The following is a 27,150-nucleotide window of genomic DNA, read 5'->3' as shown; positions in this document are numbered from 1 at the left end:
CAAAACCGTGAGAGGTCACCTCACACCGGTCAAAATGGCTAGAATCAACAAGCCAGAAACAACAGGTGTTGGCGAGGACGCGGAGAAAGAGGAACCCTCGGGCACTGTTGGTGGGAGTGCAAACTCGTGCAGCCACTCTGGAAACCAGTATGGAGGTTCTTCCAAAAAGTTATAAATAGAGCTACCTTGTGACCCAGTAATTCCACTGCTGGGTATGTGTCCAAAGGACATGGAAAAGATATCCACAGCCCCACGTTCACAATATTACATAATGCTCTTCCCAAAAATGTTTAGTCTGAATCTGGTCATGGGAAACAATATGGTATATCACAATCAAGTACGTTTTGGAAAATAATTGTTGTGGGATCTTTAAAAAGTCAGAGTCATGACAGACAAACGGGCTGGGGACCTGATGGAGATGGAGAGATGGGTGTGAGTGGCTGCAGGGTTTTGGGGGGCAGGAGGACGGAGAAGTCATGATAGAGAACACTGGGGAGATGTGACCTGTTGTAGGGCCCCAACGGGCCCCCCGAATGTGCCACAAAGAAACAGCCGCTGTGAGTGGCTCAGGCCCTCCTCTGTCCCCTGGTCCAGGACACGCATCTCCCGTCAGAAAAACACCGCCCCAGACTAAGAAGTAAAAGACAGCCTGTCACCAGAGGCAGGGCCTGTGAAGCCAAGAAAGAGGTAGAAATAAGCCTTGTTGTTTTTCTGATTTTCTACCTCAGCCCACATTTTTACTTAGAATTCCTTACTAACAAAAGCTCCCAAAGCCCTGTGTTCCTTACTCTGTAAGTCCTGTGAGTTCCTCAGGAGCCCATCGTCTCCTGCACACGCCAGGGTCCTTACTGGGCCTCCGGGGTCCTTACTGGGCCTCCTGTGCACATGCAAGGAAACTGGTTTTTTTCTCCTGTTAATCTGTGTCATGTCAATTGAATTCCTAACCCAGCTGGAAGGACCCTGGAGGGAAAGAAGGAACTTTGTCCCTCCCCAGCAGTAGGCATGGCCGGTGGGGTCCACAATCTCAGCGGCCGCTGGTCCCGGAGGTCCCGGGACCTGGGACAGCTGGCCCGCCGGCCAAAGGTGGGATTTGTTACCACGCCAGCCACCCAGAATCCATCTGCGGGGCCCAGCGGAGCAAGGTGGTGAGAATCTTTTGTTCTGTCTCTAAATTTAGATGATCAGGAGAAACTATTGTAGAACTCGTCCCCTGGGCTTATCAACTCTTAGTAAAAATAAGGTAGAGCCCTCTCTGGTTATTGGCTCCATCCTCCCCAAGATGGCCACAGCGCTCCTTTGTCTTGTGTCATCCGTCACGAGGAAGGAAACCACAGGGCAGAATGCAGGCTCAGCCCATTAGCCTGCTGTTGGAGCCGGGCCCCCAGAGTGGGGAGTTCACAGTTCTCACCAGACGGGTATCTGTTTAGACAAAATTTCCGTAAAGACCGGATGACGTTTTCCTTGTGTTCTGTGTCTGAGAGCTTGGCTCCATGACCAGGGAGAATGTTCCCTCGGGTCCCTCCCATGTGGAGGGTGCACTTAGCAGGGGGACCCTGGTGGCCAGTTGCATAGACTGGGATCCGAGACAGGAAGTCGCCATCGGCACTTCCTCTGTCCAGACAAGCTGGCTTCTTGGGGGGTTTGTCCTCAGGGGTCCCTAAGGGCCTTTGTCATCTTGACCCTAATTATGTGTCAGTCCAGGAGTGTCCCATTGCAGTAGTGCCTGCCCCGTGTCACAGGTGAGCAGGCCATTGACTGGAGGGGTCTCACGTTTGTGGAAAAGCGGGGACGCCTCTGCTGCAGAGGTCTTGGCTTCCAGAGACTTTCTCGGGAGTGAGCTTTGGGCCGTGGGAGCTGCGTCATCTACACCCTCTCAGTGCCTCTTGTGTCCGTGGTCAAGACTTAGCTCTAAGCCCGGAAAGTTACCTCTGGGTCTTTCCGTAAACGGGCTTATCGGATCCAGTGGCTGTTGGAGTAAATACACCAGTGACAACCCCACTTGTTAATGGCCAGACCATCTTTTGAATTAGAGAGTTCTCTATATTTGAAGTTATTTTGAGAGCTCTCATTCTAAGCAGCTGCCTTATTGGTATTTATGGGAAGATCAAACTAAAAACAGAAAAGCGAGTACCAACGAGCCTTAGGGAATCCCATAACAACGTGAAGGCACAGAGGTCAGACTTCGAACAAGAATTAAAACTCAAGTGAGACATGAACGCCCTTCTTATGCAATCTTTTATCCCCAGCTGCCTGCCCCTGACCCTCCAGAAGGTCTTTTGGGCGTCTGGGCATCTGGGCATCTGGGCCCCTGGTCTGGACTGTCCACTTTAAACCCAGCCCCAGCTCCTCAGCCAATTTCCTTAAACCCTAAAACTCCAACTTCGTCGGAAGAATCTTCAAAGAACCAGCTGGCTATTTTAACTTCCTTTTCTTTGCAAGACTTACAGGGAGCACTTCAGCCTGACCTCCAGGTCCCGGGAAAGACAGGTTTCTTGTGTAAATGCCGACCATCAGCTGGCAAGCCTAGTGAGAGCTTCCAGGAAGGGCCCTAAAGCTCCGTTTTCCTTACTGCGATCAGCCAGTTTCAGATACTCGTACACAGTGGCCTTTGCGGGCACAACCTGGACCCCCACCGCAGAGAATTCCTGTCCCCTGGACAGAAGCAGAGGCTGTTTTGTTTTGTTTTCTTTTTTTAAGCAGGCTCCATGCCCAGTGTAGAGCCCAACTCGGGGCTTGAACTCATGACCATGAGATGAAGATCTGAGCGAAGATCAAGAGTCAGATGCTTACCAACTGAGCCACCCACGCATCCCCAGAAGCAGACCTTTTATTTTTATTTTTTATTAATTTTTTTAAAGATTTTGTTTATTTGAGAGAGAGAGAGAGAAAGCACAAGCGGGGGGTGGGGAGGCAGAGGGGAAAAGCAGACTCCCTGCTGAGGAGGGAGCCGGATGCAGGGCTCGATCCCAGGACCCTAGGATCATGACCTGAGCTGAAGGCAGACACTTCACTGACGGAGCCACCCAGGTGCCCCCAGAAGCAGACCTTTCAAATTATAAAGCCCTCTTACCTCCACTCTCAGAGGATCCTGTCAAATTTAGAGGGGGGTTAGAAAGATGAATAGCTACTCACAGCCTCACTCCCGGAGGCCTTGACTGCTGCTAAGGGGAGTCCTTCCAGCCCACGGTTGTAGGGTGGTTATTGGGCAGGTCCCCCAGGCCCCTGGAGAAACGCCTTCACAGGGGAAACTGAGCCATAGCCTCTCCTGGCCCTCCTGTGAGTGACCCGGAGATGGCTCCCCTGGAGCCTACTATTCAAGGGTTAATAGAGGTGCTCAATCGAGGAAGCCTTTCCCCCCAAAGTTAATTGGTCCAAGGCTGAACTGTGCACTCAGAAAGAAGGGGAAACACCCATGGGGGCGCCTGGATGGCACAGCGGTTAAGCGTCTGCCTTCGGCTCAGGGCGTGATTCCAGAGTTCTGGGATGGAGCCCCACGTCAGGCTCCTCCGCTACGAGCCTGCTTCTTCCTCTCCCACTCCCCCTGCTTGTGTTCCCTCTCTCGCTGGCTGTCTCTGTCTCTGTCAAATAAATAAATAAAATCTTTAAAAAATAAAAAAATAAATAAAAGTAGCTTGCCAGAAAGCAGGGGAAAGGAGCTAAAAGCAATGATTCTCGCTTTGCAACTTGACTCTCCAAGGGGCCAAAGCATGACACAGGATAACTCACAGCCCACTCAGAGCTTCCTATTTGCCTCCAGAAAACTGCAGAAACCAGGACATTGGAAGAGAAACTGTCCTGCACTGCAGAAGAAGGAAAGTTTTAAACAATTCCCCGAAATGCCATCACTGTCGGAAAATTCCTTCCCTCCACCATGGGACCCTCCCCCCCCGAAATGATGGGGCCAGCCCCGGCCATGCCCAGAGCCCACCTTCAAACTCAGAGACTGGGGCCTGGATTTTGTTCATGGACACAGGCGCTGGCGTGTCAGCGGGTGAACAGCAGCGCCCGCACGCGCACCAATCTGCCCATGCCCAGCAGGACCCCAGCAAACCTCCTGGGAGAGATTTGTCCCGTAAATTTCGTGCCACCATAAACGGCATCTGTCTTTACTGGAAACTCATTCTGATCTAAATTCCTCTGAAGGCGATGAGTCTTTAAAAGATGTCCTGGTTGGGGCGCCTGGGTGGCACAGCGGTTAGGCGTCTGCCTTCGGCTCAGGGCGTGATTCCGGCGTTCTGGGATCGAGCCCCACATCAGGCTCCTCCGCTATGAGCCTGCTTCTTCCTCTCCCACTCCCCTGCTTGTGTTCCCTCTCTCGCTGGCTGTCTCTGTCGAATAAATAAATAAAAAATCTTTAAAAAAAAAAAAAAGGTGTCCTGGTTGGTCTGTCTTGGGGCCACACATGCAGATGTGGCTGTGTTGTTGCTGAGTGTGGAACCTGTGTGCATTTCTTGGAAAAGTAAGCCGTTTCCATCAGTGGCCTGACACCCTCCTCCAGGGACGCAAAGCAAGGAACTGAGCCTGTAACGACTCAATCTCGAGACAGGGGGTCCTTGTCTTTACTGCCTCCCCCAGTATCACCCCCATCCTGCCGGGAAAGGAAGAAGGCAAATTTGACTCAGAGGGGAACCAGATGTATGGGACCGTCCAGGACCTGAGGGCCAGATGCCTTTGTAATTCCTCAGCACCCTCGTCCCCAACCCCAGCTGATGGCCTTACATTACTGCAGCCCATGCAGCCTGGTGAAGGCAAGTGACTTCTGTTCAGCTTTCTGCTCAATCCCACTGCAGCCCGACTCCCAGTTTCTGTCTGCACTCACACTCACAAGGAGACAATTAACCTGGACTCACAGAGCCCAAGGATACTGTGAGTCTGTGCTTAAAGCTGACCTTGACTCCGTAACCTTTACCCAAGGCTCCATCCTGGGGCAATGTGGCGATGACCTTTTGCTCTGTGATCACACTATGCAAGGAGCTCTTGTAGACCCTTCATTCTCCTAACGGCACCGGCTGGGCGAGGCCAGGAAGCCCCCACATCTGAACTTGAGTGGGTAGGGGGTGCCTGACTGGCTCAGTCAGTGGAGAATGCAACTCTTGATCTTGGAGTGGTGAGTTCGAGCCCACCTTGGGTGTAGCAAGGACTTAAAAATAAAATCTATAAAAATAAAAAAATAAACTTCAGTGGGTGCAAACCCTATCTATTTAGGACATGGGATGTTTCGGGGTTTTCAAAAGCTCACTCCACAACGCCTAGAGTCAGTTTTTCCCACCCCTCTCCCCAAAGTGAAGAAACAGTTATGTGAATTTTTAGGGGCCCCTGGTTGCTGCCACCAATGGATTCCTACTTCTGCAGTTTTCGCCAAATCTTGATATGCTCTTCTGTCACATGTCAGCTCTGAACCTACTTCCTGCCCTTGGAGACATGAACCTCCTTTGAAGCCTCAAACTAGCCCTATCCACACCCCCGGCTCTTGGCTTGCCTAATTTTGACAAGCCCTTTCATGAAAAGAGTGGTGTTGCTGTAGGCGTCCTAGGATGGCCTTTGGCCTCTTGGATGTGGCCAATAGTATGTTTCTCATGCCAGTTAGACCTTGAGGCTTTGGGTATGGCCCCATGTTCAGGTGTTCTGACGTCAGGCTCCCCCACTCACCTGTATGTTCCCCTGGGGGTTTGCTGTCTTACTAGTTCATTGGACACAGCACCTCGACATGGCAGCAGAACGCGTACAAACAAGGTCTTTCCACTAACCCATCATCTTAATTGGTGTAACACTTCAAATCCAGCTACCTCACCACCTTCCATGATGGAGAGCCCACTCTCTTCCCCACAACAGCCTTGGAGCCACAGACATGGTCCCAAAGCCACGCGGGACCTCCTTGTCACCCCCGTGGACAGTCCAGACTCTTCTATTTTGTGATGGCTCCTGTAAACAAAGTTTCCAGGAAACAATAACTCGGTTATTTGCCACGGTTTCCCTGCATGAAACACTGGGGGCACATTCTTTGCCCACCAGAATAAATTCAGCCCAGGTGGCTGAGCTCCTAGCTCTTACCCAAGCCTGCATATTGGCAGAAGGGAAGATTGTCAACTATCGACACAGGCTCCAAATACGCCTCTGGGGCCAGCTGGGCTGTTTGGCACACTTTGGAAATCCCAGGATTTCTTAACTTTTGCCGGGTTTTAACAGGTGAATAACTGCTGACCTATTACAAGCTATTCCCCTGTCTTCTCAAATCACCAGTGTTTGCGGCTCGGCCATGCTAGGGAAACGGACAGAACCGCTCAGTATGCAGCCCAAATCGGACCCCCATCCTCTCTCCACCCAGTTTTCAACCCTATCTTTATCCCTGACTCATATTATTCGTTATCTGACAAGTGCCCCGCAATCTGAAAGGACGCTTGGATTCAAAATGGTGCCCAGCAGTTATCAGATGGATCATATGTGGGGCCGAGTGGGCCCCCTTTAGCCCCTTGCTTCTAACCTTTCTGCTTGCACTGATCTCCCACCAGATGGGACCTGTGTGCAGATGAAGGTAATTACGGAACTGAAGGAGTTGGTTCTGCCCAGGCTTCCACAAAACTTTGGACTAAATTCTTTCCCAGGGCCCTACTCGTATATCTTATCAAGTGTCTGAAGGACATTGTTTACCTCGAGAGTCCCCCAGGCCCTTTGAGTCACTCCAGATGGATTTTCCCATGTGGGGTTGTTTTCTGCACGGTGGGTGGATGGGCTAATGTCACCTCACACCACGGGGGTGAGGAAATCGGTACCCGAGGTCATTCCTAGCTTTCACATTCTTTCATGGACTGAGCCTGACCATGGAGCTCTTCAATACCCCATGTAAGCCTTAGTCATCAGGGCAAAGGGGACCTTGCCCAAGGTCTAGACATAAAAAGGATCTTAGGAAAGATCTGTCAAACTGAAAATAAGTGACCAGAAGCATTGCCCTTGGCCCCTATTAAGATCCAGAAAGTTCAAGTAGGAGGTGTGGATCATCCCCTGGAAATAATGTTCAGTCATGCGGTTCCCGTGGGGTTTCTAAGCCTTTCCGCCAGGGCCTCAGTTTAGCAATGGGATGCTGTGACTGACTGTGGACCGGGAAGAAGTCTGAAGCCTACTGTCAACAGGTAACAGAGGCCCAGCTCCAGCAGGGTCTGTAGAAGACAGTGCGTGCTGTCACCATGTTGGGGAGGGCCCCGTGGGGTCCTGCTGACCACCTGCAGGACCATCACCGTGAAAGAGAGGTGGCCCAAACAGACCCAGATCCCCGCTCTCCAGACCACCAGGAGACGACTCTGACACAAGACCCAAAAAGAAGGATTTCCAGCGCCAAGTCCCAGACCCCAAAGCGGCGGCACCACGACTTGGGCAACTTCTTCCAAGAGCACAGATCAGGAAGTTTCTCCTTCATCTACCCCTCTTTTTTTTTTTTTTTAAAGACTTCTTCATATTAAAAACAAAATAAAACACAGCAGCTTTCTCTTTAGTATTTTCTGACCGTGTCCCTGTCGACCTCTAGATAACGCGAGAGAACTTGACCTGGTCTTGATTCTTGCTGACGGGAGCGGCCGGTGCACTGAGCAGCGGAGATGAATGGACCGCAAGGCGTGGCGTCAGGACCAGAAGAACATCGCTCCGCCCTTGCCCCGGGGAGTTACTTGGGCCCCGGGAAACTGCAGAGAAGCTCAAGGACTACGGCTGAAAACCTTCTCCCCCGTGTTGAAAACAGACTGGCCGCCGGACTTCTCCTGGGAGACATACCCGGACTGATCCTGCGTGCAGACCCCGTGGTTTGCGGCTGAAAACAGCACCTTCAAACGTGGCCTCCTCAGGAGAGTAGGTGAGTGGAGCGTAGACGCTGGCCAAGTCATGGAGTGTGTTACGGGTCAGCCCTGTGCACCGGGGAGTGCCCCAGCTCCCTGCCTCGGCTGCGTGTCCCCAAACCGCACACTGTATTGGGGTGGACCAAACACCTGGCCTGACTTGCTGGGGTGACAGAGCTAAGCTCTCTCGCTGCAAGAACCAACCGCAGGTCTCGTAGGTCAGCTCTGTCCCTACCCGTTCTGCCCTCACACGCCGACGGGACCCCACGAAAGTGTGTCCTTGACGACTGTGAGACTTCACAGACGCCAAGCCAACCGCGTCTGTAAACCGTGGGTCCGGTGCATCTATTCTGGGGGGCAGCAAAGGCACGTACAGGGTTCCCGCCTCACCGCTCAGGACGGTGGGCTCGCACCGCTGGCCGCTGCCGTCGCGCAGCTCCCCTCGCCACGTGGCCGCGACTCACAAGCGTGGCGCCCTCGGCAGGCCCATCGAGAAGCCGTAGGAAATCCACCGGCAGAGCCCCAAAGCTTCTATTCAGCACCAAGGTCTTAGTCCCAAATTTCGGAGGTGATGAGTTCGAAGAGGCGATCCTCGGTCTGGGCGGTCACGGAGCGCAAGTTCAAGAGCCCCGCGCAGACGCGCACAGCCCTGGGCTCCCCGCCTCGCCTCGTGGCCGGGAGGAGCTTCTCCGACAAGGTGGTTCTGTGGAAGCCGAGGGGGCAAGCAGCATGGAACTTGAGCCGGAGAGAACGAATCCGTTTCCCCGGAGAAGCGAGGCGCAGTTGGGGGACCGGCCCAGCGCGACGTGCGGAAACGGGCTCGGTTCCTTGCTTTCTGCGGCTTCGTCCTCCTTCCCGTCCGTGTTCTCTGCGCAGCTCTCTCACCGCCCGCTACTCCGTCGGTGTCTCCCTCCTCAGCTCAGCTTTTAGCACCGGGGCTCCCGGGGAGGATTCGAACGCGGACTGGAGGGCCCCGGCGGACCCCCGAATGGGCCACAATGGCGCACCGGTCCCTTTGAAGCAAAGCTACTGGGGACACAGGCGCTGCGAGCGCCTCAGGCCCTCCTCTGTCCCCAGATCCAGGACACGCATCTCCTGTCAGAAAAACACCGCCCCAGACTAAGAAGTAAAAGACAGCCTGTCACCAGAGGCAGGGCCTGTGACGCCAAGCAAGAGGCAGAAATAAGCCTTGTTGTTTTTCTGGTCTTCTACCTCAGCCCGCATTTTTACTTAGAATTCCTCACTAACGCAAGCTCCCAAAGCCCCGTGCTCCTTACCCTGTAAGTCCCGTGAGTTCCTCGGGAGCCCATGGTCTCCTGCACACGCCGGGGTCCTTACTGGGCCTCCGGGGTCCGTACTGGGCCTCCTGTGCACATGCAAGGAAACTGGGTTTTCTCCTGTTAATCTGTGTCCTGTCAGTTGAATTCTTAGTCCAGTGGAATACCTTGAAGATAAGGAAGAATTCTCCTTCCCTGATAACTGTATTTTATTTTTTCATTTTTTAAAAAATATTTTATTTATTTGAGAGAGAGAGAAAGAGTGCACAAGCCGGGGGAGAGGCAGAGGGGAAAGCCGGCTCCCCATCCACTGGGATCGTGACCTGAGCTGAAGGCAGACGCTTCACCGACTGAGCCACCGAGGCGGCCCCCATCTATTTACTTTTTATGTAGGCTCCATGCCCAGCGTGGAGCTGAACGCGGGGCTCGAACTCATGACCCCAAGATCAAGACCTGCGCTAATACCAAGAGTCGGACACTCCACCAACTGAGCCACCCAGGCGCCACCCAGGTGCTGTATTTCAGATAAAAGTACTGTGTGTGTGAAATTTCCTTTCTGTGCCTCTTGGTTATATGCTACAGATGTCATTAAATCTGGAATAAATTGTAAATATCTCAAGAGCACATATGCGTGTGGCAAACTTCACAATTGACAAATCTATGTCGAGGGTACATGGGGACTTGTTATACTATCCTTATAATTTTTCTGTACGTTTAAAATTTTTCAGACTAGTCGGAAGAAGTGGGAAATCCCTGCCCTCAGAGAGCTCGCATCCGGGTGGACAGACAGTAAGTGCGTTACCTGCTATATTACCAGGCGTTAAGTGATAGAAAAGGAGGGGAAAGTGTGGGAGAAATGGGTCACAGAATGGCCACAGTGGGCAACACGGAGGTGGCCAAAATTGAGTAGGTTTGAAAAAAGTGAGAGCCTGTCATGGATATATCTGGAAAAAAATTTCTCTAGGAAGAAATAGTTTAAAGATCTAAGGGGAGCCTGCGTGGTGCACTCAGGCACTGCCCAGAGCCGGCTCCCAGGGCAGTCATGAGGCGCACGGTGCCGGGCACAGTGTGGGGAGGGGGGCCGCTGGGGGCTTCCTCTGGTGTTTTCTGAGCAGGAGGGAGAGGACACACTCGCTAGCTGCTGTGTTGGGAATAGACATCAAGAGGCAAGAGCAGATGCAGTCAGGAGGCCGTCCAGGGATTGTCTGGATTCAAAGCAGTAGGAAAAGTGAATCAAAGTTCAAATCTGGGTTAATTCAAAGGGTTTACTAACTAATTGGATACAGGGTGTGGGGGGAAAGGAATTAAAAGTGACTGCCAAGTATTTAGCCTGAGTGATGGGAGGAGTGAAGTTGCCATTTCCTGAGAGGAGGCAGGGTGGTGCATCTCAGGATTTGGTCTGAACAGAAGCATGAGATCCTGTTTAAATATACAAGCAGCAGGGCACCTGGTGGCTCAGTCGTTAAGCATCTGCCTTCGGCTCAGGGCGTGATCCCAGAGTCCTGGGATCGAGCCCCGCATCGGGCTCCTGCACTGGGAGCCTGCTTCTTCCTCTCCCTCTCTCCCTTGCTTGTGTTCCCTTTCTCACTGGCTGCCTCTTTGTCAAATAAATAAATAAAATCTTTAAATACACACACACACACACACACACACACACACACACACACACACACACAAGCAGGGGTGCCTGACTGGATCAGTCGGTGAAGCGTCCGCCTTCAGCTCAGGTCATGATCTCAGGGTCCTGGGATCGAGTCCTGTGTTGGGCTCCCTGCTCAGCTGGGAGTCTGCTTCTCCCCGCCCCTCTCCCCTGCTCGTGCTGTCTCTCTCTCTCAAATAAATAGAATCTTAAAAATAAATGTGGGAGTGTAAGTCCTGTAGATGAGAGGTTGTGTGTGTGAAACTGTGAGGTACAAAGTTCTGTCAGGCTATTAAATGTGCACAAGTTCACTCTGTGAGACCTGAGTGAGAAGTCCAGGCTTAGGCTGACAAGGACCCAGTTGAGGTGGGGAAGGGCTATAGTGAAAGACTAGACACCCCATATGTGCAGAGGGGGGATCCGGGTGGGCATCCAGACTTATGCAGGAAGTGCGGTCCCCCATTCCTGGGAATGCCCACTGAACAGGCCCACCCATGTGGGGGGGTGAAACCATCAAGCAGGTGTGCCCTGGAGAGCAGATGGAAGTACCACCTCCACCTGAGAATTACGTGGCGTGCAGCCCAGGGACCCACTCACATGCCTTAGAGTTCTGTGCCTGTGCCCCTCTGCTGGGGGCTGGGGCCACGCAGGGGAGTAGCACCTGCCCCCTCCCTACAGTGTCTTGGTTTTCACTCTTGTTCTCTGGACGGTATAGGGTTGAAGACGGAATAATCAATTTTATTTATATTAAAATTTTTTTTATTTTAATGTTTTTTTATTATATTATGTTAGTCATCATACAGTACATCCCCGGTTTCCGATGTAAAGTTCGATGATTCATTAGTTGTGTACAACACCCAGTGCACCATGCCCTCCTTACTACCCATCACCAGTCTACCAGAGACAATGCTCACAAGCAGGAGGGAAGGGGGAGGGGCTGAGGGAGAAGCAGACTCCCCGCTAAGCGGGGAGTGGAACTCGATCTCGGACCCCAGGATCATGACCAGGCAGACGCTTAACCGACAGAGCCACCCAGGCACCCCCGGAATAATAAATTTTGTAGAAGACTACTTCTGGCCCTTAAAGGAGCTGTCAGACAGTTATAGACTTTGGAGACCATGAATTTTAAGCAGTTAAGATAAAAATTTAAGTTTCATTTCATCTTTAAAAAGATGAAAGAGTTCTAAGGGGTTCATCAGGTCAAAGAGTATTCATCCTTCCATGTTCCAGACAGGCCTTCTAATAAAACAATAGCAGTAACATCTAATGCTCACTGAGCATTTACTGAGTGGACTGAGGTGCGCTGTCCACTGGTGCTCCTGGTTATGGATCCCATAATTTTATTAAAGGATTAAATGATGGGATTAAAGTTTTAACAAACCAGACAACAATGTTAAAATGTGGTAATTCTTTTTATTGTTTCTGTTTTTCAGTAAAACTAATACTTGCCACACAGTCTTGCCTGAAGTTTTAAGTCAACTGTTCGAGGTTAACAAGAAATGGATTTTGCTACTGAATTTACAAAACATTTAGCTTTGTTAAATAATCTCTCATTTTTTTCTTCATTAGTTATTATACAACATTAGAGGATAATACAGCTGTCTTAAGAGTTCAGATCTGAGAAATCTATGGCAAGACTTTTAGAAAGTGCATTAGTCGAGGTACAATTTAAATATGAATATACACACATCCCATAACCCAAATCCATAACATGGACTATAATCTTTCTGTGAATTTTTTCCCCCTACGATATGGCCTGACTCGGTAGAACAGTGGTTTTCAACTGGGGGCGCCTGTGCCCTCCAGGAGTTATTTGGCATCTGGTGTCACAGTGACTCACGGGGGGAGGGGTGAGAATGGCTTTGAGTGGGTGGAACCCGGGGATGCTGCTAAACATCGTAGGACATACAGACGAATTCCCGCAAAGAATTCTCCAACCCAAATGTCAGCAGTGTCAAGGTCAAGAAACCCCGTTGTAGCGCATGACCCAACTGACCCAATTTCCATTTTACAAACAGCCTGCCTGTCCATGTCGTTCGGAAAGCACACGTTGCTAACTGGCAAAGACTATTTAAAGATTTAACCCGACCGATATCATTACCAAAAGCAATGTTTGACTTTTGGTATCAAAATACTTCCAGAATGATTAAACCATAAAATCAACTTAGAATAACAGAAATCAGGATACATACCATTTACCTTCCCTTGAACCTGCTCTACCAGTCTGCTCATATGGAAAGTTAATTTGGACCATGTTCAAGTAAGCAAATAGTTCCCCCTGCAGGTTCTTCTACACTATGATAAAAATGGAACGATTTATAAAGCATTGGCAAAGAGCAAAGTACTCTACAAGCGTGCTGACAGTATTCATCACAACATACCGAAAATGAAGAGCTTCACTTATTTGTGAGAGTTTGTTAGGACCACGTGATTAGGCAGATAACGTTAATGTGCCCTCAGTTTTTACAATAACCTCTCGCAAATGTCATGTACAAATAGCAATGCACACATATGGGGTGTGTGATACAAAATTAGGTACTTGGTTGTATTTTCCACACAAATACTGGTTGTAAAGTATCAATATTTCAAGTGACGAGTTCTTACGGGGAACCAAATTTTTAAAAAATTATGTTCAGTTTACTAAATGGAAAAATTTTTCAGTATTTTGCTAACCATTCATTTTCACATTCACATTCTATGTATTTTCTCATGGTCAACAAACTGATTCAAATGATTTAAGTTATCCCACCATTTAAAGAGGAAAGAATCGGCAATAATCTGAAACCATGGAGTTAACTTAATTTCACCACAGGCTGCCTTTTCCAGAAGTTCTTTTAGCTCTTCCTTTGTCACGTAACAGTAGCTCTTAATCTCATTGGGATCTGGATTCAAAGTTACATTCTTCCTCACAAACAGAATATAATCAATTTCATGTTCCCCCCAGATACCATCTGACTGAGCCTTATAGTGAATTCGTGTGAGGTAATCAATTTCTTCTGGAGGAACCTAGGATGAAAATAAAACAACAGCAAAAACATCAATAACACAAGTAATGTAAATCAGCCCACCACATTTCAGTAAGATCCTGAACAACAGAACCACAGTTTTAGATTTAGAACTCTTAAAATATTAATCTATCGATGATATATGAAAATATTATTATAGTTTCAAGTGCTTAAATTTTTTTCCCCGTAGGACCAAAAATTTAAATTGATTTTATTGAAATAATTGTATTAAAAAAAAAAGCACGCACTCAAGCTAGATGTATGACATTCTCCTTCACGTCTTGATAGTACTTTTCGGGGGGAAAAGTATTTACCATTTAAACTAGATGAGATATACTTTATTTACTCAGGTCTTATTTAAAGGGAACAATTCCAGGAAAAAAAAGATTATTTCAATTTACCCAATCAGATTTGTACTTCATATTTGTAAGGATTTCTACAAGAAAACTATCATTTTGATCAGGTCAATTATAAAAATAATCAATTTAATATACTGGTTAACAGATCAATCCATTTCAGCACTGAGCTAAATTCTCACAAGTAATATGAAGAAATCGACATTTAAATAATCTTTAATGGAGGTGCTTTCTGGGGCCAATAACTCACAAGGTTACAAAGCAGAGACCTACCTTAAATTTAAAATTTTAATTAAAATGTTTTTATGTTTGGATTTCTAAACAAGATTTCAGCTTGTACGGTTGTGCAGTAAACTGGTTACCTCTTCCATGGGAATTCCTAATTCAGCCTTTAAACGCCTCTGTGCTGCTCTTCTTACTCCAATGGCCTCTTTTTCTTCGAGCTCTTGGGGATTACTTAACGGATGACTACAGCAAGTGTTGGTAAAACAACCTGGAACATTTTAATATACATGTAGATTAATTTTTCTTCCAAACAGGCCTAAAAGATAAAAAAAAAACGTAAAGTTTTAAAAGTAACAGAAAAATGGAGATTTCTAAATCAGTTACAATAAGCTATCAATAATAGACACGTGTGGATAAGTTCTTTATTGACGCCTTCTTAACCAGAAAGATCAAAGAGTATAAAGACAAACCTACAACACAGAAAAAATGTACATTAGAAATATAAGTGATGTGGGCAGTTTTCATTGCCATTTTATTAAGTTGCACTCAATGCACACACTTCTTTATGCGGAATATGAAATGATGCCATCCACAGGATTTCCCTTCTGACCCTGGCTACCAAGAATGCCCCCGACCGAGTCTCGCTGGATCCGGCTCCCCACAAAATACTTCAGCCAGAAGCACACTCACCTGGAAAGGTGATTTTAGCATCCGACCTCTGCTGCAGCAGGAGCTTATTTTCCGTGTTGAATAAGAAGACGCTGAAAGCTCGATGCAATAACCCTGCGAGCCAAAGAGGGGCAATTACTTTACTGTAAAACAGCAGTTACTTGCCCCATTCTCCACCGACGGTCCAGAGCCCCTGGAACTTGCTGCCACGGTGTGCTGTTCAGCGGGTCTCTGCACGGCACAGACAGCGCAGCGGGCACATGGGCCGCCCGGCCCCCGCACCTGCCCCGGCCCCCGCACCTCTGTCTATGTTCTCGTTCAGATGGCAGTTCCGTTTGGTCTCCGCCCCGACGCGACGGTCCTCTTCATCTATGAGGATGCACATCTCCGCCAGCAGTTGCACCTGCTGTGCGTCCAGCTTGTCCGTGTCAATCTCCGGCATGCTGGCAGCCCGCCGGACCCTGTCCGTGACCCTGACGCTGACACAGGACCGGGGCCCGTGGCCCCGCGTCCCTGGGAGAAGCTCCCCACCACCACCACCCGGGCCCCGGGGACCTCCCCCAACTCCCACCTGTCCCCGAAAGTCCCCCGGGAGGGCGCGGGGCGGCTTGGCGCCCCGGACGCAGCGCAAGCGGGCGGCGCGGCCACACTCGGTCCCCCATCCCGGGCGCTCCACCTCCGGGCCTCTCCGCGCCCCGGACCCGCACCCGCGGGGACCCTCCCGACTCCCGCCAGCCTACCACAGGTGGCCGCGCTCCGGGTACGCCTGCTCCGCCGCGCGCGCCTCCTGCGCCGCGAGATGCTCCCGCAGGCCCCGCCCCCAGGTCTGGGGCCCGCTCCTCGGGGCCGTGCGCCCAATCGTCAGCGCCCGCGCCAGAGCGCGCCACATCGTCCCCGGCCAATCGCGCGCCGGCCGCGCCTGGCGTCACGGTCGCGCGAGGGCGTGTGCAGGGCCTCGGTCTCGGAGGCTAGGTTCAGCTGTTACCGGTGTCTTGTGAACACCGCTGTACGGACTCAGGTCTCTGCGGAGCCGTTTTAAGGAGGGGTCCGGAGACGGAGGGCCGGGCGATTGGCCTCGCCCATAACACGCCCGTCTGCGCGCCGGAGGCAGGTCCCTGGGCGGCGGGGTCTGAGGCGTCGAGACGTGTGTGCGCGGGGTCGTCCGCGCAGTTAGCCGACGGGGAGGCTGAGCTCGGATTCCCTCCGGGCGGTGGGCCGGACGAGGGCCGAGCGGGGCGGCGCCGTGCGTGCCCTGGTTCGGAAGGTCGCGGACGCACGCACGCGCCGTTCGCCCCACACGCAGACCATCCACATGACCGCCCTCGGGAACGCCCTCTTGACCCGACCGTACACCCACAGCTGGCCCCCACGTCACGCCCGCCGTACCGGCCACACTCAACCCAACACCTCACACCCTGCGGCCTCCCCACACAGACCCCACATCACGCCTCTCACGTCACACCCACACCCCACGCAGACCCTAACATCCCACCCTCACATCACACCCGCACCCCACGCAGACCCTACACATCACACCCGCACCCCACGCAGACCCTAACATCCCACCCTCACATCACACCCACACCCCACGCAGACCCTACACATCACACCCGCACCCCACGCAGACCCTAACATCCCACCCCTCACATCACACCCACACCCCACACAGACCCTAACATCCCACCCTCACATCACACCCGCACCCCACGCAGACCCTACACATCACACCCACACCCCACGCAGACCCTAACATCCCACCCTCACATCACACCCGCACCCCACGCAGACCCTACACATCACACCCGCACCCCACGCAGACCCTAACATCCCACCCCTCACATCACACCCACACCCCACACAGACCCTAACATCCCACCCTCACATCACACCCGCACCCCACGCAGACCCTACACATCACACCCACACCCCACCAAGACCCTAACATCACACCCCTCACATCACACCCACACACCACACAGACCCTAACATCCCACCCTCACATCACACCCACACCCCACGCAGACCCTAACATCCCACCCTCACATCACACCCACACCCCACGCAGACCCTACACATCACACCCGCACCCCATGCAGACCCTACACATCACACCCGCACCCCACGCAGACCCTAACATCCCACCCCTCACATCACACCCACACCCCATGCAGACCCCACATCATGCCTCTCACATCACCCACACACCCAACACATCACACCTTACACATCACACCCACAACCCTCACAGACCCCCCACCCTACACTCAACATGCCCCCCCACATCACATCTCCACAGACCCAACACATTACACCCACTCAATATTAAAGTATTAAGTATTAAAATTTAACTTAATTTAAAAAAATTCATTTATCTGTTAAAAATTTTAAATTATTAAAATTACTAAATTTGCCGTCAGGTAACAATCATTCATTTATTCAAATAAATTGAATAAAGTGTGGTTATATATCAAGAGTATATTAATTCAGGCTACCTGTGAAATTATTTCTCAATTTAAGTAATTATAAAATGCCTACATAGCTCAAGTTCCTTCCTCTTGTGCCTGTGAAATTTAAAATACTGAATTATTACTGCTTAGCAAAGTGACGTGCAGGGGTCCTCAAACTTTTTGGTCTCAGGACACCTTTACAGTCTTAGAATTTACCGAGAACTTAAAGAGCTTTTGCTTACTGTTGGTATCTATCCGTATTTACTATATTAAAAATATTAAGACTAGTATATTAAGATATTTGTTAATTCACTTAAAGATGATAAATGCACTACATATTGACAAATAACATTTTAATAAATAATTGTTTTGTGAACAAATCAGAAGAGGTTTCTGGGAGGGGCGCCTGGGTGGCTCAGTCATTAAGCGTCTGCCTTCAGCTCAGGGAGTGATCCAGGAGTCCTGGGATAGCGCCCTGCATCAGGCTCCTTTGGTAGGAGGCTGCTTCTTCCTCTCCCACTCTCCCTGCTTGTGTTCTCCTTCTCGCTGGCTGTCTCTCTCTCTGTTAAATAAATGAATAAAATCTTGGGAAAAAAAAAAAAAAGAAGAGGTGTCTGGGAGATTTTATTTACATTTTTTGCAAATTTCTCTTACATCTGACAAGAGAAGACAGCTGTTACACGTTGCATTGGCTAAAGTCTATGAAGAAAATCTTTCTTCACACAAATATGCCAGAAAATTGGCAAGTATTTTATTAGCCTTTTCAGATTATCATGGTTATTCTTTTTTGATAATAACTACAGGTAGTGGTTTTTTAAAAAAGATATTTGCTATTTGGAATCTGACACTGATGTGGGAAACAAAGGCAAAAGATAAATTATTAAATTTCTTTACTATCCACAGCACATTGACAAGTCCTTGAAACAGGCAGAATGACCTTCCTCTAGGGACTCCACTGCCTCGATGTTAATACTTTGCTAAGGGCAAAAGGCAACTTAGCCCAGCTCCCAGGATCCTGTTAAGTCTACTTTAACATATAAAAATTCCTTTAGAAATTTCCTTTATCTCTAAACTTCCCAAGATACATGTTGGCAGTCACCCACACCCCAAGCATATGGCCCACTGACGTACATCTGAAGGGTTGCATAACTAAGGTTTTATTAGACAGTAATAAATGACCTTTTCCCAATAATAGCTAGCGCCCTCAAGGTCCTGGAAACCTTGCTTTCAAAATTCCTTAGAGACATGCTATCTCTAACCCCTTCCCAACTTGAAAGTATATCATGGGCCACTCCTCATGGTGCGGGTGCAGCTCTTTCTGCCCATGAGTCCTGTCCCAGTGTTTTAATAAAACCACCTTTTTTGCCCAAAGATGTCTCAACTCTTTCCTGGCTGTCAGCTTCAAAGCCTAACATCTTTTCTACAGATATGAACATTTAATATTGTTACATTAACATTCATTGCTTTGGACCAAAACTTTGCATATTTTCTCATGCATGATTTTGTAACATTAGGTCCCTTGGAAAATATTACTTCACTGAATTAAGCAGATCTTACAAATGTTAACACATTTCAGTACTCAATACCAATCACCTTTGTTAATATCACCACTAATTGCATCAGAAAAGTCCTAGGGCACCTGGGTGGCTCATTTGGTTAAGCATTTGCCTTCAGCTCTGGTCATGATCCCAGGGTCCTGGGATAGGGCCCTGCCTGGGGATCCCTGTTCAGCTGGGAGCCTGTTTCTCCCTCTCCCTGCCGATCCCCCTGCTTGTGTGCGCACATGCTCCGGCTGTCAAATAAATAAATACATAAATAATCTTTAAAAAAAAAGTCTTTAAGCATTGGGAAGCCAACAAACCCTAGGTGGACAGGGAGGGAACTAGCTAGGTCTAGGTCATCAAAGTCTTCTCTGTGTCCCATTGTTTCTGGGCAGCTTAGCAAACATTTGTTTAAGAAACAGTTTGTTCCACCCTCTTATGAGTCATTCTTCTTCCTTTTGAAGTCCCAGACCCCCTTCTCCTAGGCTCTGGGTGACCTATGAACCTTATTTTGCCTGTCTTTGGAATCTCTCGTTTACCTGGATTCCCATACATGCATAATTATAATTAAATTTGATATTCTCCTGCTAATCTGTCTCATGTCACTGTAACTTTTCCATCAGCCAGAAGAATTCTGAAGGGTAGAGAAAAATTCTCCTCCTGGTGAAATGTTTGCCACAATCTCCAAAAGTCTGAAACCCTTACTCTCTCTTACAGAATGGTTTCTTAGTGCTCAGCTTTTACTAAATGTGTAAATAACTTCAGGATTTATTCTACATACTTTGTGATTATTTGGATCCCAAAATACGTTAATTTTGTTTCTTGTGCAATCATCTTATTAGGGCTTCTTGAATTTGAATGCCGAGCTTTCGTTTTTAAAGGAAGGAGCGAGAATGTTGACCCACATATCAGGAAAATGTTTTCTTGCTTTTCATTTACTGTAGGTCAGTTTTAAACGCCTAGAGTTGCTTGTAAAACAGAGGGTGGTCGCTCATGTAAGGTCTCCAGTCCATTACGTCCTCTTTGCAACCTAGATCAAACACGAGAAAGTCCCACCTTTTGCAGTGAGCAGCTGATTTTGTTTTTTCTTTTTAGCCAATGGCGAACAAATATTTCAGAAAGGAAAGTGGATGAGTCATCCTCTGCAGATAAGCTGAAATATTAATAGTATTCTACCTCCATCGGGCGCCCGTGCGGACAGAAAGCCTCTGCCACAGCCCCGCGAGGAAGAATCGCGGCCAGCAGCCCTGCGGCCGCGGGGAGCACGTAGGGCTGGACGCCCATCAGCGGTCCCCCCGACCCGAGCCGATGGACGCGAACCTGTGGGGGTCGAGGACCCCCGCGGGAGCCCGCCGCAGTGAGTACTGGGGGCCGCACTAGTGGGCTCCCTGTGAGCGCCCGCGACTCCCAGTCCGCGGTTCGGCCCTTCCGGGCTCACCTTGGGGCGAGCGCCTCCGCGGGGTGGGGGCGGGCAGTCACCGGCGCAAAAAACGGCCACCGCACCCCCACTGCCCCGGGTTCCCCGCGCGGCCAGCCCCGCCAACGCGGGCGGACGCGGGACTTCCGGTGCGCGTGCAGGGCCGGGGCGGGACTTCCGACGGTCGAGGCTGAAACGGAGGCCGCGGGCGGGACTTCCGGCGCGGGGCGGAGGTCGTGCCGGGGACTTCCGGCGGCCTGGGCGCGAGGCGAGGCAGGAGCTTCCGGCGGCGCCGGAAGTGCGGGGCGTCGGGCTGCCGGGTCGCGGGGCCGCGTCAGGGCGGAGATTCGGTGTTCTGCGTCTCCCGGTCCGTTGCGGGCGCCGCGTGGTTCGGAACGGGCGGGCTGCAGCGCAGGGCCCGGTTGGCATTGGGGGTCGGCGGGCACGGCGGCGGCAGGACAGGTGAGTGACGGGCGGTCATCTTCCACCTCGGAGGGGTAGCCCGGGTGCAGGGGCCCGCGGCCTCCGAGCGGGGCTGGGGGCGTGCCTGCGGGGCTTGTGGCTGCCTCGCGCCCCCGCCCCACGCCCGACCCCGCGTGCCCTGGTGCTTGCTGCCGGTGGAGGGCTCGGGTCGGTCCGGGGCGGGGAGGGACGGCGCCTCGCTCAGAGCCCCAGGTTACGTGGTGGGCAAGAGCTGAGAGGTCCGGTGGCCCAGCCTCGCTGCAGCAGGCTCCCGTGCCCGGCCCGCCGAAGCTGAGCCTGCCCTGGGAGGGCGCGGCGAGTCGGGAAGTTCCATCAGTTTCCGTTCCACCGAGCGCCCCGTAAATCCAGGATGGTGGCCTCTAAGGTGTGACCTTAGTGTCCCCGGAATTGTGTGCCTCCGAGCTGGCCCCGTGCCTCCGGAGTGTCTTCTCCGCGGCCGGCCGCCCCGCTCTGCACGCTCCGCTCGCCGGCTTGGGCTCCCCATGGCTTGCGCGGCCTGGCCCAGGGGCGCGGTCCTCCTTGCGCTGGGCCCCACCAGCCAGGAGAGCAGCGGACCCCGGCCGCACTGCACAGCAGCTGCGCGACCTTTCCGAGCCGCGTTTTGATGTTGAGAAGGTCATGTTATGATGTGTGTGCCATGCGTTCTGGCAAAGTCGTGACACGGGAGAGCTTTCGTGAGAGCGTTTCCTTCCTCTTGTCTCAGCCTCTTGGCACCTGCCTTTGGGTGGCTCTGTTGGGCTGTCACTTGCTTTGCACTTGCACCTGAAAAATCTTGGCGGTCATTTTCCGAGTAGTGGGGTCCCCCAGTTCAGTGTGTAGATGAGTGAGAAAACACTGTCCTCAGGTTAAGACTGATGACATCTTTCTGCCAGAGCCCCTCTCCATAGATGCTGCGGAGCAGTTGAGTTTGCTGTTCCAGCCCGCCAGGAGTTCACAGCACAGCCACTGCGCTGTGACAAGAACGTGTTAGGAAGAGCTGTACTGAATGGCCTGTGGGAATTCACGTTTGATACTGTTAAATGCTATGTATAGATTACATTGTTTAATCATTCTTTTGCATTTGATTAACGTTCATGAAATTGAAATGAAAAGTACTTAAATGTTTTTTTCTTGCTAAAAGAAAATGTTTAAAAGTCCCACTGGGTATGAAATTGTGAGTAATGTTTTGTATATGGGGTCATGTGTGTGGCCCATGAGTTGTGCAGGAGACTTTATATTAAACCTATTTATTTGAATGGTGGAATAGGGAGGTTGGGTTTTTGGAGGGAACTATAATTTCTTGAAAATAAAGTTTTTAAAAAACCAGTAGGATTTTCCGCCCCATAAACCTGTTTAATGTGATCTGCCCTATAATAGTGGGTTAGTATGAATATTTTGAAAAAATGTAATTATCTTTTGGAATTTCAGGTATTTGTTTTTGATTATATTTAGGTAAAATGGCACAGCTTTTTTTTTTTTTTTTTAAGATTTTATTTATTTATTCGACAGAGATAGAGACAGCCAGCGAGAGAGGGAACACGAGCAGGGAGAGCAGGAGAGGAAGAAGCAGGCTCCCAGCGGAGGAGCCTGATGTGGGACTCGATCCCAGAACGCCAGGATCACGTCCTGAGCCGAAGGCAGACGCTTAACGACTGTGCTACCCAGGCGCCCCAAAATGGCACAGCTTTTAACATTGGTTACAGTAGATTATTTTTAGAGTAAAGACATATTTCTCCCCTTTACAGTTCTGTTCTTTTTTTCCCTTCTCCCTGCACCTTCAGGGCCCCTTTTTTTTTCCTTTTCCCCTTTTCAGTTTTTTTTATTTTTTTAAGATTTTATTTATTTATTTGATAGAGAGAGAGCACGCACAAGTGGGGAGAGCGGCAGGCAGAGGGAGGGGGAGAAGCAGGCTTCTTGCTGAGCAGGGAGCCTGACTCTGGGCTCAATCCCAGGACCCTGGTATCTTGACTTGAGCCGAAGGCGGACGCTTCACCTACTGAGCCACCCAGGGGCCCCTCTCTTTTACAGTTCTATGATCAGTTTACTAAAGTGTTTGGCCTGTTGAACATTTGGGAACTGTGCCTCACAGGGATGTTGGAGCAATAGTGGCTGTTTTTACTGATCCACGTGAGCCTCATACCACACCTTTGTAGTAGTTCTCCTGTCTCAGGTAGACCTGTCCATGTTACCCTTGTCTCTGCAGTATTTCTAACTGTGCTTCCCCTTGTCTAGCTTTTTCACCTACTTCTTACCTCAGAAATGAGGGCTGTTCTTGATACCCCTCTTCTGCCCCACCTGCCCTCCCCACCCCAAATCCATTTGTGTACCCCTCTAATTTTAAGGATAATCATTAATTGCCTAGACTACTTTGGTAACTTCCCAACTGGCTTCCCCATTCCTAGTCGTCTGATTTTTTTCATGTGTTTTCTACGCAGCAACAAGAGTGATTTTTCATGCAAATCTAGTATCACTTACTTACCTAAACACCTTGAAGTGGCTTCCTTTTTGTTTTAGGATAAAATCTAAACATAAAAGACAGACTCTAAGCCTCCCTCTCTCACTTGTACTATTCTCTCCATTGTTTGCTATGCTTTAGCCACATTATCTCTTTTTCAGTATCTCTGATAAACTGGTTTCATTCCTAGCTCAGGGCATGTGCACATGCTGTTCCTCTTCTTGGAATATCCAGTCCCTCTCTGTGTTTCCACATGGTTAACACTTACTAGTTCTTCAGTCTCAGTTTAAATGTCAGTTTCTCAGAAAAATGTTGCTTAATTCTTTGGCTTGTATCTTGTCTTCTCATAATATTTGTATGTCTTTCAGAGCAGTCACCCCAACTTATAATTTCTTTTTTTTTTTTTTTTAAGATTTTATTTTATTTATTTGACAGAGACAGCCAGCGAGAGAGGGAACACAAGCAGGGGGAGTGGGAGAGGAAGAAGCAGGCTCCCAGTGGAGGAGCCTGATGTGGGGCTAGATCCCAGAACGCTGGGATCATGCCCTGAGCCGAAGGCAGACGCTTAACGACTGTGCCACCCAGGCGCCCCCCAACTTATAATTTCTGTAATAAATTCTGAGATTTTGTTTAAGGTCTGTCTCACAACTCTAAATAACCTGAAAGTAGGGACCAAGCCTGTTTAGTTCACTGCTATATTCCTAGTAGCTAATGCATTTATGAACTGAAGAATATTTGGTGCATGACTTAAAGAAATAAATGCTGTTGTTATCTCTGCTTTAAAGATGACAAAATTAAGCCTTAGGAAGGTGGTTAAGTAACTTGACCGGGTTACACAGTTAGTTGACTTATACATTCATCAAGTATTGTGGGATGTATTTATGTTAGATCACATGGTCAGCTCTACAAGTACAATAGTGAGCCCAAATAATGTCCCATGTGGGACATTGGTGGTGTTGTGGGGGAAACATTCATTGAGTGAGTAAACCACACATAAGATATAGGTGTGGAGGAGGTGAGGGTCATGCAGTGCTGTGACTAGCAGTGCTCAAAGGAACCTGTTCAGAGGCGGTAACATTTAAACCGAGGCTTCACGATGAAGCCAAGCCAATGTTCAAGAGTTGGGGGTGGGGGTTGTGTGGCTCTGAAACTCACATTCTTAACTGTCGTGATCTTCTTTGGATTTATTCCAAGTAGGTGTTTAACTTAACTGGATTATTTATATCCCATTTACTCCACTAAGTATTTGAAGTGGCAAAACTAGTTCCATTCACTGACATTTTTAGGGAAGCAAAATGTTATTCATTGTATAGCCAGAATTTGTTAATGGAGTAAGGTGTGATGGATTAAAGATGGCTACAAATTCTTTCTCATTTTTTTTTTCCCCAGGAGGTTAAGTCTGTTTGCCCTGTACTTGAATCTGGGTTGGCCTTGTGACTTGCTTTGACAAATAGAATATCCAAAAACTGAGAGAAATAGAAGATTAAAAAGAAAACCAAATGAGAATTTTAGAGATAAAAGAAAAACAGTTACTTTACTCCTGTTCCCCCTTTTTTAGATTTGATAGTTGAGTTCGGTTTACATAATGCTATACAAAATAGGTGATAATTTTAATAAATTTACAGATTTCAGAATTTTAAATCTAAAAATACAGAATTAGTTAATCAATTTGAAAGTTTTTAGTGTATTGTAAAACATGGTTTACTTTCTTGTTGCCATTTTAATACAAGGTCTACACACAGATAATTTGAGATGCAAGAGATCTCTGGAAAGATGAGTAGAGGTATTTCCCTATTCCACTAAGTATATCTAAAAACACTGGGCAATATATATAAAACACATACAAGACTGAAAGGTGGAGAGAAGGAAGTATAGTGATACTGGTATATTGGGACCTCAGAAATGACACAGAACTGAGTTCCCTGGGTTTTCTTTTTTGCCTTATATATCCCAGACTTGGGCCTGAAGAACTAGCAACCCGGCAACACCAAAGGGCTCACCTCAGGAGCCCCAAGAAAAGTCTGCTCTTGAGTCAAAAGACCAGAAAAGGGACAGCCCGGAGACAGAACACTTTTCAAAAACACTGCAGCGCCTTCCCTCATTCTTCTTGTCTAAGGCTGGTTGGGGAATCTAGACTTTACCCTTGACAAGCTGTGTTGAGGTGACTTTCTCTGCTGGGTGGTATCAGAGAAGGCTGGGTGAGCAGGTGGGATTTTCTTCTGTGTTGGGTGATGAAGACATGCTCTTCCTGCTGGGGTGGCATTAGAGGAAACCTAGTAGAGATTTAGGAATTTCACCACCACTCTGTGGTAATGAGGCCACATGTAGGATGTAGTAACAAGGACCTCTGGTGCAGCCAGGGTGGTGTGAGTGGAGGCCAAGGGAGAGTTTGAACTCTGACCATACTCAGCAATGAGGAGTACCTGCACCTCAGCGGAGGCTGAGCAGAGAACCCTGACTTCAACTCCACCTCTCATTCCTCTTGGTGGAAACAAGAAATTGCCGGGACATTGTCATTAGGGGCCTGCTGTAATAGAAGACTTGAATCAGATCCTGGGTCTGATAACATGAAACTCAAAATGTTGAGGCTTCAGTTTAAAATTACATGTCATATGAAGAACTGGGAAAACCTCAACTTGAATGAGAAAAGACAACTGACAGCAGTACAGAGATGTTGCAGATGTTAGAATGATTTGACAGGGATTTTAAGGCAGCCAAAATGATTATGTGTCACTGAGCAATGATTGATGTTTGAAACAAATGAAAAAACAAAATCTCAGGAAGAAAACACAGGATAGAAAGAAACAAATGGAAATTTAGAACTCAAAGGTATAATCGAAACGAAAAACCCAGTGGATGGCTGAACAGCAGAATGAGGAGGACAGAGGAAAGATTGAAGAAATAGAAATTACCCAACTTGAACAAGAGAGAGAATAAACTGAAAGTGAACAGAATGTCAGGGACCTGTGGAACTTTGACAAAAGACCTCTTGTTCTTGTTATAATCCCAGAAAGAGGAGAAAGACAGTGGGGCTGAAAACGTATTTGAAGAAATACTGGCTGAATATTTCCTAAATTTCGGAAGCCATAAACCTACAGAATCAAGAAGCTTAGTGAAACCCAGACAAGATAAACTCAAAGAAATCCACGCTAAGACACATCATAGTTAAACTTCTGAGAACTGAAGACAAAAAGCAGTAAGAGAGAAACGTCACTTTACCAGTAGTGGAAAAGCAATTTGATGGATTTCTCATCAGCGACCATAGAGGCCATAAGGAAGTGGCATATTTTTCAAGTGCTGAAGGGAAAGAACTGTCAGCTCAGAATTCTGTATCAAGTGAAAACATCCTTCACGTGATCTGTCACCAGCAGACCTACCCTAAGATAATAGGTAGAGGAAGATTTCTCAACAGAATGGAAATGATGTAAAGCAAAGGAAGGAAGTACAAACAGTGGAAAGAGCAAACATACTGGTAAATTCAATAGTTCCTCCTCATGTTTGAGAGTTGAAGCATAGCTCTCGATGTTCTCAGTGTATGTAGAGGGAGTATTTCACTTGACTGTTACAAGTGGGGGAGTATGAGGAGACAGGAAGGTAAGATTTCTGTACAGTACCATGAACTGGTAAAATGTTGATAATTAAACTGTGATAGTTGTGAAAACATAATACCTAGAGCAATCACTAAAGAAAGTTATACAAAAGAGGTAAACTCAGAAACTATACCATAAATCAAAATGAAATTTTAAAATATGTTCAAGTAACCCACAAGAAGGCAGGAAAAAAAACAAAAACAAGATGAAAGAACAGAGATTGGTCCGTATACTAGGAACAAGT

General features: G+C 48.8%; 2 protein-coding genes across 11 annotated transcripts in view; one reads left to right on the top strand and one right to left on the bottom strand.

Annotated features, from left to right (window-relative positions):
* Positions 1–12,132: 12,132 nt before the first annotated feature.
* Positions 12,133–16,268, bottom strand: IDI1 (isopentenyl-diphosphate delta isomerase 1). Of its 2 annotated transcripts, none has more exons than XM_026478679.4 (5): positions 15,735–16,268; positions 15,295–15,473; positions 15,016–15,108; positions 14,463–14,593; positions 12,133–13,745 (listed from the first exon to the last, which is right to left on the bottom strand). In XM_026478679.4, the coding sequence occupies exons 1-5, from the start codon at positions 15,881–15,883 to the stop codon at positions 13,428–13,430; spliced, it is 870 nt and encodes a 289-aa protein (XP_026334464.3). In that variant the 5' UTR covers positions 15,884–16,268; the 3' UTR covers positions 12,133–13,427. The 2 variants fall into 2 exon arrangements, with proteins under 2 accessions (XP_026334464.3, XP_026334465.2); XM_026478680.4 differs by having other exon boundaries at positions 15,295–15,455.
* Positions 16,269–20,255: 3,987 nt separating this feature from the next.
* The window catches only part of WDR37 (WD repeat domain 37), a 121,800-nt gene continuing 114,905 nt past the window's right edge, over positions 20,256–27,150 (top strand). For 5 of the 9 annotated variants that reach the window (XM_057304749.1, XM_057304745.1, XM_026478683.4 and 2 more), the window contains exon 1: positions 20,256–20,339. The gene's annotated coding sequence lies outside the window, so the exon portion shown is untranslated. Of the gene's footprint in view, positions 20,340–20,550; positions 20,862–27,150 lie in introns of those variants that run through there. The other 4 variants (XM_057304746.1, XM_048219499.2, XM_026478682.4 and 1 more) reach the window with 1 other exon arrangement.

This window comes from Ursus arctos, unplaced genomic scaffold (genome assembly GCF_023065955.2).
Source record: "Ursus arctos isolate Adak ecotype North America unplaced genomic scaffold, UrsArc2.0 scaffold_30, whole genome shotgun sequence".
Taxonomy (NCBI): Eukaryota; Metazoa; Chordata; class Mammalia; order Carnivora; family Ursidae; genus Ursus; species Ursus arctos.
Note: the sequence above shows the minus strand (reverse complement) of the source record. Positions and strands in the feature narration are given on the sequence as shown.